This window comes from Geotrypetes seraphini, chromosome 1, assembly GCF_902459505.1.
Source record: "Geotrypetes seraphini chromosome 1, aGeoSer1.1, whole genome shotgun sequence".
NCBI lineage: Eukaryota > Metazoa > Chordata > Amphibia > Gymnophiona > Dermophiidae > Geotrypetes > Geotrypetes seraphini.
In genome coordinates this window covers 526,554,540-526,574,063 of record NC_047084.1, presented here as the reverse complement: position 1 = coordinate 526,574,063, position 19,524 = coordinate 526,554,540, and the positions used below count along the sequence as shown (strand labels likewise).

General features: G+C 42.9%; 1 protein-coding gene across 2 annotated transcripts in view; it reads left to right on the top strand.

Annotated features, from left to right (window-relative positions):
• Nucleotides 1-3,572: 3,572 nt before the first annotated feature.
• SNX2 (sorting nexin 2) overlaps nucleotides 3,573-19,524 on the top strand; it is a 162,000-nt gene continuing 146,048 nt past the window's right edge. Inside the window, exon 1 of one of the 2 annotated variants that reach the window (XM_033929011.1) lies at nucleotides 3,573-3,791. In XM_033929011.1, coding sequence (XP_033784902.1) covers nucleotides 3,756-3,791 — 36 coding nt within the window. In that variant the 5' untranslated portion in view covers nucleotides 3,573-3,755. Of the gene's footprint in view, nucleotides 3,830-19,524 lie in introns of both variants that reach the window. The other variant, XM_033929010.1, reaches the window with a different exon arrangement.

Here is a 19,524-nt window from a genome sequence, read left to right as displayed (position 1 = left end):
GAGCCCTGCGGTACTCCACTGGTCACCTCCGATGTTTTAAAGAGGGTACCGTTAACTACCACCCTCTGAAGTCTGCCACTCAGCCAGTCATTGACCCATGTAGTTAGTGTTTCTCCCACCCCACTGATTTCATCTTGCTTGCCTAAAGTCTCTCCCATATGATTGTGGCGGTGGACCCTAGTGGCGGGAGGGAGTGGGCATCCCTCTTGCTGAGGGTGTCAGGGGGTGAGGATCACCAGTGGCTGGAACCGTTTAGCAACCATCATTAAGGCCATGATAAGTTTTGAGAATCTAGTTCTAATTCCTTTAAACGTTCTGGTTTCAAGGGAACTCCTGTCCCCTAGTCAGATCACTACCTAATCTTTATTCTCCATCCCCCACCTATTATCACGCCTGTATTATCAAACTTCACCCTCATAATTTCCTTAACACTTATCCTTCAATGGTTTTCTTTTCTCTCTGATTTCATAAAGTACCTCTGGAATCCATTTGGAATTCCACGAGTTATGGGCCGGCTTCAGCCACTGAGTGGTACCAAGAGGGAGTGTACTTTGGCACTGAGCTCCTGCCATTCAGGAAGCTGCTCAGCGCCGAGCAGCAGCAAAAAAGCACGCTCCCACTCGGTACCGCTCAGCTAAAGCCATTCTGGAACTCGCGGCAGCGACCAACCAGGTTAGCAGTGGGGCAGGAGTGCAGAAAGCTCACTCCCGCACCTGCTACACCTCTGGACCACCAGGGATTCCAGCAGCAGAGGTACAACGTAAAGGGCAGGGAGGGGAGACAGGGTGCAGAGCCTGGGAGAGGGCTGGGTGCAGAGCATGACAGGGGATGGAGGGAAGGGGGATGGGTGCAGAGCCTGACAGGGGAGGGAAGGATGGTGCAGATCCTGGCAGGGCAGGGCACTTGAACATTAAGCCACCTGACTTATATTTGAGTCAACTAATTTTCCTCCCTTTTGGAGGGGGAAATGTGGGTCTCGACTTATATTTGAGTATATGTGGTAAGTTTAAGTGCAGGACTAGTAAAAGTCCTGGACCTGGGCAGATCTGCTTACTAGATAGCAAAGGGGACAAGCAGATGTGGAACATATATACAGGTGTAAGAATAACAGTTTGGACAGGTAATAAAGGTAACAACTTGAAGAAAAATTACACTTGCAATTAAACTTGCAGTCAGAAAAAATGTATACAACTGATCTCAGCTAGAGTAGATGTGATACACAAGTCCTGCTGTGCAGTGTGTATGAAAAACTAGCTAGTTACCTTTCCTGTTATATCCAGCTCAACTATCATACAATATAAAAGTGGTTTCCTAGGGTGGGAACTTCTTGGGGGCAACGAAGTGCAGGTGCAGACAAAGCAAAACATTAATTAGATCCTGACAAGACCAAACTGAAAGAACGATCAGCTTTAAGCTATATCTTTTTTTTTTTTTATATAAATCTTTATTGATTTTCAAACTTTGACAGTGCAAAACAATTAATTGAACATAAACACTGCATAAAATGAACTATTAAATACACAATACATGAAACAATCATTTCCCCCTTCCAATTAAGACAATTATAATTAAGTAATTTTATACTCAAAATACATTTCCCTCCCCTACCCCCCCCCAGGATGTGTAAGGAAATCTAATTAAAGGAGAGATAAATGACCATTATTGCGAACTAACAAATGTAGTCAATGGGCGCCACACTTTATTAAACGAACTACTAAACCCAAAACAATCCACATTTATTCTCTCGTACTTACAAGTGGTACACACATTTAACCACCAGAATGTGTAATTAAGTCTGTCATGGCTCTTCGTTTCGTGTAACCATTTGGATAGCTATTCCCGTCATGATCAAGAAAAGACAGCTTTTATATTTATCCAAAGTACCACAAATTATATTATATTTATCCAACGTACCACAAATAATGGCTTCATAAGTTAAGGGAATAGATGATTCAAAAATAAGATTAATTTGTCCCCAAATTGACCTCCAGAAATTAAGGGGTCCTTTTCAAAGGCTCGGTAGCGGTTTAACGCGCGGAATACCGTGCGTTAAACCGCCTGCCGCGCTAGTACCTAACCCCTCCATTGACGAGGCGTTAGGATTTTAAGCTGCCGCGGGGGTTAGCGTGCGATGAAATGCCCGACGCGCTAACCTCCGTAGCGCCCCTTGATAAAAAGAGCCCTAAGTATCAATAGACAAAAATATGGCAGATGATCCAAAATCCCTCCCTGACCATCTGGTTCTCCCTTAAGGTTCTCTTTTGGAAGCTCCTTATTGTTATGTTTTGGGTTTACCAGAGGTTTTGTTGAACCTCTATTTCTACAAGTTCACCGCAGATCTTGTTATGTTATTTGTTTCTCTTTTGTTATTGGAAAACCAATAAAAATATTTGAAATCAAAATCCCTATATCACTATGACAATGCCAGCATCTATTAGACTTAGAACTGTCTAGTTTTTGTAAACAAACTGGGGTCCAAAAAATCCTATGTAATTAAAATAACCACGTTTGTCTCATAGATGCTGACGCTGTACACTTTAACCTCCAAGACCATATTCGTGGCCATTGAGATGCAGAAATATACTGTTTTATCTCGATACTCCAAATGTCTAGAATGGAAAATTATGTCCCCTATGCGACTATCTCATGTATTAAGTATCAGACTTCCTATTTATGCTAAGGATAATTTTATAATTTTGGATACATGGAAAACAATTAAATTTATTGATAAATTAACAGATTTTCCTATAATGAGATCTACTTTTCAGTCCTTAAGGTTAAATTCCAAGATTCAAGTTGGCGGTGCTGGGATCTCCTGGAAGAATTGGATGCAGACAGGTATTCAGATATTGGATGATGTTATATCCAATGGAAAAATGCTGGATTTTTCTCGACTGCAACAATCATTTGGTATTTTAAAGTCTCAAAATTATAAATGGTTGCAGTTGAAGCAGGCCATTTAGAGTGGGTTCCCTGAATGGCAAAACTTATTATACCTTTCAGATCCTTTGCTACCAGACAGATTTAGTAGGGCATCAGGCTGCCCAGTGGTACAAATTAATTTTTGAATAAAACCCCCCCATAAATAGCTTTAACCTATACTTTTATAGATTTTTTTTGATGATAAGTAATTGTTGAATTTAATAATCAAAAATATTGGGGGGGGGGGGCATGAAAGTTAATTGATTTACATATAAGGCTAAAGGATAGCTTAGGTAAAGATATCCGCTATAATTGCACCGGCTCTACTAATATTCTTCCACTAGCTTTGTTACTTTAACCTCTCATAATCATTCACTGGAATCCATCATACTTTTGAAATATCGAAGAAAATAACCAGGCCTTTTTGTATAGAATCTTTGAAGCTTATATTACAAGATCCTGTTGACACACAGGAGCCCTGCATGACCATACACCGTCACGCGCAGTCTGCACCGTTCAGTCAACACAAAAAAAACGCATACATCAAACAGTTGAGAGCCAAGTGGGTGGGGCGAAATAAGAGAGGGCAGGCATTAACTCACGTGCAGCGCCAGTAATGGGGCGGGGATTCTTGACAGCTGGGGGGAGGAGGGGTGTCCCCCCTTTGCGCATGCGTAGTGGTCAATTTGCTTTTCGTCGTTTCCTGTTGGAGCTCTCACGTGATTGCTCGCCTCCGACCAATCCCGGCAACTCGTCCGTCGCTAGCGTTTTCGGATTCGCGGGTGTTGACAGACAGAAGATGGCGGCGGAGCGGGAGCCTCCTCCGCTGGGGGATGGGAAGCAGCCGGACTTCGAGGAGTTGGAAGACGGTGAGGACCTCTTCACCAGCACCGTTTCTACCATGGAGGTGAGGCTGCCCGGTTCCCTCCCTTGGTGCCAGGGTGGTGAAGCTGCTGTCACGAGGGGGTCGCGCGCGCGGGGTCTGGCCGGCGCATATTCTTGGCGGTCAGAGCTGTCTGGCTCCGTTTGGGGCTTCGCAGTATCCGTATGTATAAGACACATGCACATACAAACTCCCGCCTGTGCTTCCCCCCTCCCCCTTCTCCCACGCAGAACAACTTCTAAGGGAACTCATTGAGTTCAGTAGTTTTTACCTGGTGGACTTGGCTGCTTCTGGTCATGCCATGCAATTTTCGTGCAGGCGTTTTACTCTTTGGTGCCTTGGAAGGAGCCGGGAGCTCTGGTTTATGGCAAGGCACTCATCACTTAACGTGACAAAAACGTTTCTCTGATTCCTGAAAGCGGACAAATCTGTTAAAAAAAAACCCAACAAACCAATCACATACTGTGATCATAGAGACAGCTATGTGTTAAGCAGTCTTTTAATGGACTCATGTGATTCGATGAATTGAGGTCGAAGAGTATATGTTACTTTGAATATATATAAGGGGCATAAGAATTTCATCTGTTATCACCTGTGATACCGCCCCCACCCAAAAAGTATACAGTCGCTCTAGAAGATAATGCGTAGGGGGGTGATCGAGAGTTTCGAGAGCTCTTCAGTTTTAAGCACTCTTTTTCAGTGGTGCATGCTTCTGAGTGGGAACATAAAAGAAAATGTTTTAGTGGAAGGTAGAGGCTGACCAAATTTCAGGTGCAGAAACTGGCCCCAAATCCTCTCTTTGCAAAAGCACACCTGCAGAAACCGCCGGTGTGTTTTTGGTGAAAGGTGAAAATTTGTGCTTTGCCCAATTTGTGGGTCGCCCCTCTGCCCACCCATTGGAGCCTGCTCTGTGGGTGCTTCAGTACCCCAGATATTGAGCAAACACATTGACTGTCCAAGGAGGTGTAATTTCTGTTGGGTTTAGCACCCCAATCCATTTTGAAAAGTTGGTTTCTATGTGTACACTTATAAGTGCTCCCCTAAGGCCTATTTTACAATCCCTGGTAGTCAAGGCAATAGTGACCCCCAGATACTCTTGCTCCTGTCCCTGCTGGCTGTACTTTCAAAGTGGCTGTGATGACCTCTAGTGTTAATGTGCTTTTTTTTAATTCCGCATTGTGCATCAGACTGGTGTAGTGTAGGCTAGTATTTGGATGAGTGTGTCTCAAACTTTTTTGAGCCAGGACACACTAAAGGTAGTGGCCACGGCTCGAGGCACCCAGAAGTGCACGGACATTGCCGTGATGACATCACATGCATGCACGACATCATCACGCTGACATCCACGCATGTGCAGAGGCCCTCCATACAGGCCCTGAAATGCCAGTACAGCATGCCAGCAGGGAAGTCTAACTAATATCAACTGAGTACCCACAACCACAGACCTCCCAAACGCCACCCTAGACCCACCTAAGGTATTCCCCAGATCCCACCCCCTTTACTAATTGTAATGTAATTTTTTCCATTCATTTTTCATATACACAGCAGATTGAAATTCTCAAAACTCACACATTTCAGTTACTATATAAAAAATCATTTTCCCTGCATTTGTTGCCTAGTGACTTTATTTTTCTGTGCTTTTAACTATGTTTCCAGAGCCCTCTTATCCATTGACTCTTTTTTTCTCCTTCTTCACTTTCTGCCTTGCATCCATCTTCACTTTCTGCCATCTTTGGCATTAACTTAACATTCAATATTTCCATTTTTCTGCTTTCTTCTCAAAATCTACTTTTTCATGTCTTCCTTTCCTATCTCTCTCTCCTTCCCTCCCTATTTCCATGGTCTGACATTGTTCTCCTTCCCCTACCCATGGTCCAACATTGCTCTTCTTCCTTTTCCCCCTTCCCAGTTTGGCATCTCTCCCCTCTCCTTCCCATAATATGACATCTCTCTTTACTACTACTATTATTATTTCTATAGCACTACCAGACATCCCTCCTTCCCTTCTATTCCCTGGTCTGATATCTCTCCCTTCCTTTAGGAATTTCTCCCTCCCACCCATTGTAACATTTCTCTTTCCCTTCCTCCTTTCTTCCCCCTGCAGTCCATCTCCCTTCCCTTCCTCATTTCTGGCCCCCCTCCCAGTCCAACGTGTCTCCCTCCTTTCCACCAGTCCAACATTTTTTTCTCTTTTTCTCCTGCATGCTTTGCCTCTGGCCCTCCTTCCCTCCCCCAAACCAACATCTCTCTCGCTCTCTCCATGAGTCCAACTTTTCACTCTCTGCCCTCTCCCCCTTCCCCAGAGTGTAACATTTCTCCTTCCCTCCTTTTTGTCCTCCCCATCCATCTCGCCCTCTCCATGAGTCCAACACTTTCTGCCTCCTGCACGCTTTCTTTCTCTGTCCTTGCCTCTTCCCTCAAGTGGCATCCCTCCTTCCCACCCCCAACCCAGCATGCTCTCTCCCCATGCACCATCTTAACCCTCCCCTCCAGTGTGTAGTACCTTTCCTTTCCCTCGCTTTCTGCCAGGTCCAACAGCACCTCTTCTCCCATCCTTTTATCTCCCCCCTGCCCATCAGTACCCCTTCCCTGCTCCCCATGTCCATCAGTACTCCTTCTCCCTTCCCTGTCCAGCAATACCTCTCTTGTCACTGTTAGCGGCAGCTCACTGTGTGCTTTTAACTTCGACACACAGCTGCCACTAACAGTAGTTTAGCCCGGTTTCATCAGGCAGCCTCGGGGCCTTTGCTAGGCCGACCCACTTTGATGATGCGATGCGGGCCGGCCTAGCAAAGGTCCCGAGGCTGCCTGATGAAACCGGGCTAAACTACTGCTAGTGGCAGCTGTGTAAAAGTCTGTCCTGGCATACGTGACGGTAGGAGAAGTCAGCTGACGCTTGCGCCGGAGCCTCGCTTCCTGCCCTGTGTGCCGTGGCACACTTAAAATCTCAAAAGGCACTCTGTTTGCGATACACTGATCTGGATTCTTCTCTTTTACTCTCTTTTTTTTAAAATTTTAATTATAAGGATCTACTGTATGGTACTTGTCCTTTAACTAAATGCAAAACAGAGACTATCACAACGCTACTTTCTCTTGTTTATGTGCAGTTTGGGTAAACAAAAAAATCTGTTAGGTCCCTTGTAAGAGCATGTAAAAAGAATCATGACTATCTCAGATGGTATGTTACTATATCTGCATTAACTTGGGATACTAAATGTGCTAGACTTAAGAAATATTTGTTAAAATGGCTCTCCCAGCTGTCAGCCTGTGCTTGCAGTTCCTGGGAATAATCTCCTGCGGGTTTAGCAGAGGGCTGCTGACAGCAAGTTCTGACAATCCCCGGTGGGCCTCATTGATTTGTATTTATACAAACTGTATATTTCTGTTTCAGTTGAAATTAGGCAGCAAGTTTTAGCCGAAAGTGGTTAGATTCGGTGGTAGTTTGGGGTTTGGTTGGACTTTATAGGAAGTGCACTTCTGATTTGTTCCTTAATAACAAATATAGGTAGTTGAATTGTGTATTGTGGCACTTGGAGGGGGAAGAATTGTAGGTGGATGGTGGTGCAGTTGTGTGAGTAGTTATTGGGGTTGGGGCAGTTTTGGGGAGATAGCTTTTGGCATGGAGTACTTATTGAAGGAGATGGGGCAGTAGCAGGGGGGTGTTAGAAAATAGGAACAGGTAGTTTAAAGGAAGAGTTCCCTAACTGCTATGCTTTTATTGTTCTGTATATTCTGGAACTCCTCTTTTAGGAATTTGGTTAACAAGACTAAGAATGTTATAATGCTACTGTATCGCTCCATGGTGCAACCTCATCTGGAGTATTGTGTTCAGTTCTGGTCTACTTATTTCAAGAAAGCTATTGTGGCGCTAGAAAAGGTTCAAAGAAGAGTAACCAAAATGATAAAGGGGATGGAACTCCTCTCATATGAGGAAAGACTGAAACGGTTAGGGCTTCTTAGCTTGGAAAAGAGACTGCTGTGGAGAGATATTGAAATCTACAAAATCCTGAGTGGAGTAGAATGGGTAGAAGTGGATCGATTTTTCAGTCCGTCAAAAATTACAAAGACTAAGGGCTCCTTTTATCAAGGTGCGCTAGCGGGGTTAGTGCGTCGGACATTTCATCATGCGCTAACCCTTGCGGCAAGCCAAAAAACTAATGCCTCGTCAATGGAGGCGTTAGCGACTAGCGCGGCAGGCAGTTTAACGCGTGGTATTCCGCGCGTTAAACCCCTACCGCACCTTGATAAAATGAGCCCTAAGGAACACTCAATGAAGTTACAGGGAAATACTTTTAAAACCAATAGGAGGAAATTTTTTTTCACTCAGAGCATAGTTAAGCTCTGGAACGCATTGCCAGAGGTTGTGGTAAGAGCGGATATCATAGCTGGTTTTAAGAAATGTTTGGACAAGTTTCTGGAGGAAAGTCAATAGTATGTTGTTGAGAAATACAGGGAGGAAGCCACTGCTTGCCCTGGATTGGTAGTATAGAATGTTGCTACTCCTTGGATTTTGGCCAGGTATTAGTGACCTGGATTGGCTACGGTGAGAATAGGCTTCTGGGCTTGATGGACCATTGGTCTGACCCAGTAAGGCTGTTCTTATATAATGTAGCAGGGGCTTATATATCTATAATCCCTCTGGCCCTCTTTTGAACTTGATGCATTTTCATTAGTTTTTCCACTAGCTTTAATTGTTATAGTTTCAAAGATATTTTGCCTCTAGATGGGCAGACATTCCTTGACCGTCCCCCTTCTTTTTAAATAATTCCAACACTATTGGGTAGGAAAGAATAAAAAGTGCCACTGGGTCATTCCGTGGTCTAGGGCTTCTCACCTCATCATCACAGATTTTGATGAAACTTTGTATGTTGAATCTTACATGACCATGTCATTTCCACCACCTTGTATTAGGCAACCTTTTGCTCTTGGTCAGTACTGCATAGCCTCTGGTGATTAAATTTACAGATGATGTTAAACTGTTCAAAGTTGTTAAAATGCTTGTGGACTGTGGAAAAACTGCAGGAAGACCTTAGGAAATTGGAAGACTGGACTCCAAATGGAAAATGAAATTCAATGTGGTCAAATGCAAAGTGATGCACATTGGGAAGAATAATCCAAATCATAGTTATCGGATTCTAGTGACCACCTTGGGGGTCAGCGCTCAAGAAAAGGATCTGGGTGTCATTGTAGACAATACGCTGAAGCAGCGGCCAAGAAAGCAAACAGGATGCTTGGAATTATTAGAAAAGGGATGGTTAACAAGACTAAGAATGTTGTAATGCCTCTGTATTGCTCAATGGTGTAACCTCACCTTGAGTATTGCATTCAATTTTGGTCTCCTTATCTCAAAAAAGATATACAGACACTAGAAAAATTTCAAAGAAGAGCAATCAAGATAAAGGAGATAGGACTCCTCTCATATTACATTAGTGATTTCTATTCCGCCAATACCTTGCGGTTCAAGGCGGATTACAAAAGAAGTTATCTGGCCATTTCCAGAGAAATTGAAGAGTAGAGTGAGTTGCTTCACAGAATTGGGATGAGTCTTGCAGTGTTAGTTTGTCTTCAAGGATGTCTTGAATAGGATGGTTTTTATTTCTTTTCTAAACGATTTGTAGTCTGGAGTCGTTATCAGTAAATTGGAGAGTTGGTAGTCTAGTTTTGTTGCTCGATTGGCTAGAAGGCCATCGTACAGTTTCCATATGAGGAAAGACTAAAGAGGTTAAGGCTCTTCAGCTTGGAAAAGAGACGGAGACTGGAGATATGATTGAAGTCTACAAAATCCTGAGTGGTGTAGAACTGGTACAAGTGGATCAATTTATTTTCTTTTTACTACATTAAGATTTACAAAGACTAGGGGACACTCGATGAAGTTACAGAGTAATACTTTTAAAACCAATAGGAGGAACTAATTTTTCACTTGGAGAATAGTTAAGCTCTGGAATGTGTTGCCAGAGGATGTGGTAAGAGCAGTTAATGTAGCTGGTTTTGAAAAAAGGTTTGAACAAATTCCTGGAGGAAAAGTCCATAGTCTGCTGCTACTAGTTGGGTTTTTGCCAGGTACTGGTGACTTGGCTTGGCCTCCGTGAAAACGGGATACTGGGCTGGATGGACCATTGGTCTGACCCAGTAAGGCTATTCTTATGAATATTCATTAACTACATTTGTATTTATTGGAGACTTGCTGTATGCAGATATTCATATTTTTGAGCAGAGTCTGACTGAATTTCACTTTTGGATTAGGCGCTGAATTTGATCTGAAATATGGGTTTGCATTTCAGTGGACATGTTTGGTTGAAATCAAAACTATGTGCCTCCTTCACCCCTCCCCCCACCACTGAGTATCAATAGGACCTACCCAGGCCTACTTTAACATGCCCTGATGATATAATGGCCTCTTCTGGGGCAGTAAATAACCCCACTCTTTCTGCCTATTGCTCTGTCTATTGCCACTGCCTGAGATATGAAGCTGCCACGGATGAGACTTCTTAGGAGATCCTGGAAGCCATATTGAGGTTGCTCTTGCTTATTCTGGTGCCAATCTCAACATGGCTTCTGGGACTTCCTTTGTCAGTCTCTGCAGCCATTTCAAAGTGGAGGAGTAGCCTAACAGTGGACTGAGATCCTGAATGTTTCAATCCCACTGTAGCTCTTTGTGACCCTGGGCAAATCGCTTAATCCTCCATTGCCCCAGGTACAAAAAAAACAAACAAATGTAATTTGTGAGATTACATTACATTAGATATTTCTATTCCGCCATTACCTTGCGGTTCAAGGCGAATTACAAAAGAGTTATAGAAGGAGGGTTACAAAGTATGATCACTAGGGACAGAGAAAGTACCTGCATATATAGTAATGTGCACAGCACCATGTATGTTTAGTAATATTATAGAAATGATTAGTAGTAGTAGTAGGCCTGGAGATGTTTGGGGTGAGAAGGATTCAGGGGGCAGCAGCAGTGGCCCACAGGGATCTTTTTTCCATTGGGGGATGGGGGGACAGGCATGGCTTTTCAGTTTTGACTAGAATGGCCCCTATTCTTGAGGGCTTATAGTCCATTTGGTAGGTTGCTTGCCTACTGCTCTTACAACCTGAGTTTGAATCTCATACTGGAATTTTGTCAGGTAAACAGAATCTGGCCATCTCAGCCATTTATCCACTTTCAGTTAATAAATGAGTGCCCAACATAGCTTGGGTGTAAAGATGACTTGAGAGAGGCAATGGCAAATCACTTTGCTAATAGCTTGCCAAGAAATGGACATATATGGCATTCTGAAAACTCAAATAGTTAGATGTACCCCAGAAGGAAGATGCAACACTTCCTTAGTTTATGGTTGAAAGAACATGTGAAATCTTGGTAAAGAAGTCACATGTCTGGTGATTTTACATAGCCATTTCAACACATGAGGATAAATAGAATAATCAATATTTAGACAACTTTAGTTCCATTTAGTATTGCCTTTGTTACAATTCAGAATAGAAATTGAATTTTTAGACTCATTTTTCCAAAAATTAGCTCAAGGGCAATAAAAACTAATTACGTTTATATGCTGTAAATAGATACTTTGTATTATAAATTTCTATGTTTATATGACAGGTATTCACATTTTCTCAACAACAGTGTTTTAATAAAAACCAAATATTTTTGTGAGTTGGTGTTGTGTAGTGGTTGTGGAATATGAGAGGCAGTCCAAAGACACAGGCTTGTTTGAAGCAAAAGTTCTCCCAGTAAGCTAACTGCAGCTTCAGTACAGGCAGCTCCAACCCACAGGCTGTATACTGTATATCTCGTGATATACAATATATCCTTGTTTTCATGTACAATAGATTAGATAGCATAAACACAGCTTAATTTCTAGAGGAATGTCCTGGAACTCGGATCTGCCACTTTTTTCAGACACCTAAGTGATAGTTGTTTTGTTCCAGTTCCTTCCTTCCTTCCAGGCAACCAGCAGGAAAGATGAGCAGAGAATAGTCACGATGCTCCCTAATCTAGCCTATCTTTTGTTGCTTCTGCCCTGGCCTGTCTGCCCCCTTTACTGACTCCACAGTTCCACTTCCTTTTTTTGTCTTCAAATTAAGCCCTGTATACAATTAATTTTAATTGAACAGCTTATTTCTATAGCTCACTAAGTCTATTTTCTTCAAAAAATGAGCTATAGTTTTGTATGGACTTGTGGTGCAATGCATGATATTGCAGAGGCTTGATTATTGTGATGCCTTATACCTGGGGTTGGTATCATCTCGGTGCAGAGCATTGCAAGCAGTCCAAAATGTCACTGTATGTTTGATCTTTGGCAGCAATAAGTTTGAGCATGTTGTTTCACTTTTACAGCAATTGCATTGGTTGCCTGTGAAGTAGTCTTGTGTTTAAAGTGTTGATCTTGATTTTCCAGGCTCTCATTCAGGGTATTCCTTGATATTTAGCACAAGCCATGTGTACAAGTGACTGTATACCGCCTAAGGCATTCTTTGTGTTATGAGTACAGCCGGCTTATTCCATCTCTGCCCGCAGAATGCTCTGGATCAGACAATGGACTGGAGATTCATCCTCTAAAGCTACTCTCAGCAGATTCCCTTTTAAGGGGCAGTTGTTATTTGGATTCTGGACAATCTTATGACTTCTGTAGTAGTCAGTTGACCCAAGACTTTGCGTGATAGCAGACACACAGACCCTCTAGGGCAGGGGTGTCAAACTCGGGCCCGTGAGAAAATACCCTGTTCCTTCCCTCCCTCCATCTCATTGTCCACCATCTCTCTCCCAGCTTCCCGGTCTCACTTTCAAAGCATCCTGCAGAGGTTCACCGGTCAGCTGTAGCGATCCTAGCAGGCTGCCGTAGCCTCCGCTGCATGTTCCCTCTGCCACAATCCCGTACGTCAAAGGAGGGGCGGGACCGTGGTAGAGGGAACGTGCTGCAGAGGCCGATGGCAGCCTGCTAGGATTGCTACAGCCAACTGGCGTTCCTCTGCAGGCTGCTTTGAAGGTGAGACTGGGAAGCCTGAGGATGCTAAAAAGAATGGGGAAAACATGCAGGCCTGGGAGGTGAGGGCTGCCAGGGCTGGCCCTGGTGTAGAAGTACATGGAGGGAGCGAAGGAGGGGTCCAAAGAGAAGTGCATATGCCAGACTGAGAGTGGGGGGGGGAGGGGAAGAAATAATGGGTCTAAAAACAGGAGAGAGAGAGATAGTAGACAATGGGATGGAGGAAGGGAAGGAACCGAAAGGGAGGGAAGTTGGATACAAGGAATGGTTTGGAGGGGGATATAGATACTGGATAGGAGGGTAGTTGGGAAGATAAAGGGAGAGATGGTGGGCCCTGGGGTGGTGGGGAAGGAGGGAGAGATGCTGGATGAAAAGGTATTTGAGAAAAGGAGAAATGGTGGCTCTGGGGATGGAGACAAAAAAAGGAAAGATGCTAGACCTCCAGTGGAGGGAAGGGAAATCGAAGGGGAGGACAGAGATGGAAGATGAAAGAAGGGTTTGATAAATGGGCAGGAGACCCTGGCAAGTGAGTTATCAGAAGACAACCAGAGCCTGGGACCAACATGATTTGGATAATGACCAGACAACAAAAGTTAGAAAAAATAATTTTATTTTCTATTTTGTGATTACAGTATGTCTTATTTGAAATGTGTATCCTGCCAGAGCTGGTGTTGGACAGCAAGCGTGAACTAGGACCTAAAAGAGAGAGGGAAAGTTTTTTTTATTTATTTATTTTGTTTACATCACAGAGCCAGGGTTGTAACCCTATACTTCTACTAAAACTAAGGGGTCCTTTTGTTAAGGTACGCATTTAGCATGTTCTAATCTTTAGAGTACGCTAAATCGGTTAGCGTACCTTAATAAAAAGACCCCTAAGTATCTTAATAAAAAAATTTGGCTCACAACTTAGCCTGTGTGTTTTAGATTTCAGCCCCTTATGTGATTGAGTTTGACACCCCTGATCTAGGGGCTCTGGTTGCTCTAATTTTCATGGCTCCAGATGATCTCGGCAGTTTTCCACCTCTACTTTTCAGAGATTCTCCTAGAATTACAGAGATTTTCCAGACCTTCCAGACCCAGATGAAACCAATATTCAGCACCCCATGCCATCCCCTCCACCAAGAAATCGCAATGACACCAGGTTGGAGGCGGCCCCTCTCAGGATAGGTGGCTGACTCTTGGATTTTCTGCAGGCCTGGGTTCAGATTTGATCCAACTGCTGGGTTCCGGACATCATCTAGAGTGCCTACAAGCTGGAATTTGCCAGACCTCTAACAGATTGGTTTGTGGACTCTCCCATGGGGTGCCTGGACAAAGCTTCCCAAGTGCAAGCCACTGTGAGCAGGCTGCTAGACTTTTAGATCATAATGCTGGTGCTTCCTGAAAACTCAGGCTTGGGCAGATAGCCCATGTTATACCATGGCTGAAAAAGCTTCATTGGTTGCCTATATAGTCATTTTGTCTTTAAAGTGATCCATTATAAAATTCCTTGGTATTTGACACAGGTGATGACACTTTTGCAGCCTCTTAGAACTACAAATGAGTTCTTACATGCACATTATGAAAATACGAGAGCATCTGTAATCTCAATAGCAGGAGTATCCATAATAATAAAAGGCTAAGCGCGCATGCGCTTTTCAAAAATCGTGATTCCTGGTGGCGTGAGGTGTGCTGTGTCACACCTCACGGCACCTGTGCTAGCTGGAGGCGCGTGTTCCAGAGACTCCTCCCTCCCACTGCCGCTGCTCTTCAAAGCGGCCTGCTGAGGTTCGCCAGCCGCTGTAGCGAACCTCGCAGGCCGCTCTCCACCTTCCCGATGCTGATAAAAAAGGAAATCCAGGTAGGATTGAGGCTGCGATCGGCAGCGACTGCTGCTATTCCTCCAGCCGCCTAGCTCCTCTCCGCCGGCCCCGGACGGCAGCCCCCTCCACCCCGTCCTGATCACGAAGGAGACCATGCAAGGGGAAGGGGAAAGGAAGGAAGCGTGTCTAGCACCCGTATAAAGAGCTAGTTATAGAATAATTTGACAGGATCCTTGAGATTACTTTTGGATATTCAGAAATTTAAGAACATATTAAAAACAACTTTGTTTATTGAGGCTTTTAACTTGAATGAGTGGTGATTTTTAATGAGTATACTGGAATGTACATTATTTTATGATTATTGTAAGCCGCTTAGGTTTAAGTGGGTAAGAAATTTTTAAAATAAATATACTTCATTGTGCCAAAGAGAAGCTCTGACGATTGGAGACCTATTTTGGACCTTACGCATATTAATGCAACACTCTGAGTCCCGAGTTTTCACATTGAGACGATTCAAATTGTCATAATGGTGGTGGCTCCGGGAGGTTTCCTAGTCTCTCTAGATCTGACAGAGGCCTACTTGTATATTCTCTTTTTCCCAGAAAACAGAAGGTTTCTAATGTTTCATGTCCTGGAACAGCATTTCTAGTTCTCACCCCTGCCCTTTTGCCTGGTGACAGCTCCCTTCACATTCACCAAAGTGCCTCGTGGCAGCCTGCCTGCGAAACATGAATCTGCAGGTTCTTCTCTACCTGGACGACTGGCTGATCAGGGCTCCTTCATTGTCTGAGGGTTGGTGCACAGTAGATCAGGTGATCTGAGGCCTAGAGCCATTTGTCACTGACACAATCCCTGGAGTACCTGGGGGTCTTGTTCGACACGGCTGCAGGCTGTGCCTATCTTCCAGAAGCACACAGACAGAAGCTTTTTTTCTCAGATACAGTGCCTTCTGACCAACCAGCTCTGTCTATATTTCAATAATTTGTCAGGACCATTGAGATTAGGTTCAATGGTAGCCACAATAGATATGATTCCTTAGGTGAGAGCCCACATGCGTCCTCTCCAACATGCGTTGATCTCTGACTTATTATTCAGGGCTCTACCTTAGACACTGGAGGCCTAGGCCAGCATAGATTGGTGACTCCGCTCTCAGTCCGTTATCAAGGACATGTTCCTTCGCATAGCATCCTGGGTGATAATGATGACAGACATCAGTCTCCTTGTCTGGGGAGCTCATTGCAACCATTGTCCAATTCAAGGGCACTGATTGCCCACCCAGAGGAAGTGGTCGATCAGTCAGCTAGAGCTCTGAGCCATTCGACTAGCTGTGGTGAAATTGCAAAAGACTTTGGAAGGCCAGGTGATCCGGGTCTTCTCGGACAATGCTACAGTGGTGGAATATTTAATTGCTAGGGCGGCACCAAGGGTGCCCAGCTATCTCTAGAAGCCTGCCTGCTCTTCATCTGGGCAGAACATCATCTGCAGGCACTTGGCAGCGCATGTAGCAGGAGTGGACAATGTACAAGCAGACTTCCTCAGCAGATAGATCTTGGATGTGAAAGAACACTGTTGGTATCCACATTTCAAATCATTGTTTGCCACTGGGGTTGACAACAATTTGATCTCATGTCGACAGCAAAAACCAAAAAAGCTGACATGATAGAGCTTGGAAGCGTGGGTCTGGACACTCGCTCTAGATTAAATTTAAAAGTACATTCCGATATTGATTTTTGACCATGAATATCTTTGAGCAGTTTGATAGAGTTTACAGTAGGTGTAGTCTATCCATTTTGGATTATGCCAAAACCCCAAGTATCCATGATTATAATGGATACACTTCATTTTTAATCTTCCCATTGACGTATTTTGATACTTTTCTTCATGTTGGCAAAAGTTAAGTGTTCTACCTTTTACATTGGATTGCAATAATGATATCAAACTGGAGCATCCTTTTTAGTATCGTATTGCAGAACATTCCAGCAATTATGGAGGTGTAATTGCTAAGTGTTGAAGGTTGTTTTTTTTAATATTTAGGAAGATTTGCTGAAGCATCTGCGCTGACAGAATAACTGCTATATCATGTTTTATTTGTATCCTAAATAGTTAATAGTGGGCCCTTGGATCAAGATCCTTAAAATCAGGGCTTTTGCCAATTTTTATGCAGAGACTTTCTATTTAAAGTTTTGGTTTTGATCATCTATATCATCTTGTAGCAATTTTATCTTGTATATTGATTGAATTTTTATATTTAGCTTTTTTCTGTATTTTGACTTATATATGAAAAACATATATGAGAAACATATCAGTGGAAATTCACAACAATCATCTCAATTAATACCAATGTAATTGTAAATATAAAGTGAATATTTGCAAATGGGGGGAGGAAGATGGTTTTAAAGTTTACTGTAGGTTTAATCAATAGAAAAGAATATTTATATTTGTATATTTTTGATTAAATGTTAAAGGAAAGGGTGGGTGGGAAGGGAATAAATTTATATATTTGATGTTATACTAGAAAGAAATTCAAGTGATGTATTTAATTTCAAATGTTTTATTATTTGTACACTTGATGTAAGATTAAAAAATGAATAAAGAATTAAAAAATAAATAAAGTGAAGTGAAGTGCTCAGACCACCAGCTTACGTGCTCAATTAAAAACGAGCACAGGCTAGTACCTTGGCCATCATTGCACTTGCTGGTCCCAAACCACCAGAATATTTTTTTTATATTGGATCAATTTTTATTTCAAATTAATATTTTCTCATTACTTATCTTGTGAGGTATTATCATATATGGTTTATATTTTTTTTAAATCGCTTCCTTGTCATCATCAGCAGATGATCCAGATGAGTGGATTAAGTCCACCTACCAGCAGGTGGAGGTAGAGCACAGAGTTGAGCTCTGGCATATATGCAATGGTCTTGCTCACTGGTTTACTTACTCCAGTATAATCTCTCTTCACAGGTGGATGGGTGGTCTCTATCCTACTCCTGGTCTTATCTGCTGCTCAGCATGGTCTGGTCCAGCTCTAGGCTCAGCTTTGCTGATTCATTGAGCATGGGGATAGGCTCCCTAGGTGCTTTTTCAGGATATAGCTTGTGATACCAGTTCCCTACCCATCCCTGGTCACCTTATTTCAGAATTGCCCTGCACTCCTGGCTCCCTCCTCATCTTAAAACAAACAAACAAAAAACCCTGTTGGTTAAATCCAGAGGGAATGCAACAGATCAGAAGCTTTGGGAAATTAGCGTTGGCATCCACCTGTGTATCTATCAACTATCCTCACAGTGAGCATGTTATCTAATTGTTTGTTTTACTTCCCATTGTTGGTGGGTTCCCTTGCGCTAAATCTTGCAGGGGACCAGCCCCTTCAGCCCGGGTTGCCGTTCAAAAAAAAATATCCATAGATAAAGGCTGTTCTTTGATCCTTTCTGTTTGCTTGGTGATTTAAATAAATGTTCCCTCTGAAACTTTCTAACCACATTGCTGCTTAGTAATAAAACCAAAATGATCAATTCAGGTTGGATTCTGTAAATGGCACCGTTATCGGCGGCCACCTACAAAACAGTTGATGATCACATGTAAATCACACAATGGCGCTGTTTGGAGAATCATGGATACATTTGTGGCACCTATCTTCCACAAGAATCGCGTCTAAAGAGGCGCCTAAGGCCACTTCCAGTGTTAAAGCGCCTACAGTGACTGTAGGTGCCCTTAGGTACCTACTTTAGTTGGGACAACGATGCTGTTTTTTAGGCATCTCCATTTTTTAACATGTTAATTGGTTTTTAATCAGCGCAGTCAATTATTGCACCAAATGAACCTATTAAAATGATCAAGTTAGGTGATGGTAGGGCTCCTGCCACCACCTAATTAACTGCTGTTTTGAGAATTTGCTCCTTAATGTTCAAGAGATCTTTTGTCCACTCATTTTCCCCTCTAGTTTCAATTTTCTGTTAATTCCATCATTTTTTAGTTGTCTTTTTACTCTGAGCATTTTTTGGGGGCTTTTCAACTTCATCCTTTTATACTTGGCTGAATAGGAAATAATCTTATGAATGCATAAGGGATCGGTGCTTTAACATATTTATCAATGATCTAGAGATGGGAATAACTAGTGAGACAATAAAATTTGCTGATGACCAAAGTTGTTAAATCGCAAGAGGATTGTGAAAAATTGCAAGAGGACCTTGTGAGACTGGAAGACTCTGTATCAAAATGGAAGATGATGATTAATGTGAGCAAGTGCAAAGTGATTCATATGGGAAAGAGGAACCCGAACTATAGCTATGTGATGCTGGGTTGTAAAGTGTTGGGAGTCACTGCCCAAGAAAAGGATCTAGGGGTCATTGTTGAGGATATGGTGAAACCCTCAGCTCAATGTGCGGCAGCAGCTGAGAAAGCAAATATAATGTTAGGAATTATCAGGAAAGGAATGGAAACAAAGATGAAAATATTATAACGCCCTTCTAAACGCTTTATGGTACAGCTGCACTTTGAATACAGTGTGCAGTTCTGGTCGCCGTTTCTCAAAAAAGATATAGCAGAATTAGAAAAGGTACAGAGAAATGATAAAATGGATGGGTTGACTTCCCTATGAGGAGAGGCTAAAGCAGCTAGAGCTCTTCAGCTTGTAGAAAAGACAACTCAGGGGTGATATGATAGAGGTCTATAAAATGAGTGGCGTGGAAAGGGTAGATGTGAATCGCTTGTTCACGCTTTCCAAAAATACTAGGAGTAGGGGACATGCATTGAAGCTACTAACAAACTGGAGAAAATATTTCTTCTCAAGACATGTAACTAAACTCTGGAATGTGTTACCGGAGAATGTGGTGAAATCAGTGGGGTTAAGGTTTGGCTAATTTCCTAAAAGAGAAGTCCATAGACCATTATTGAGATGGTTTGTGGAAATCCATTGCGTATTCCCAGGATAAGC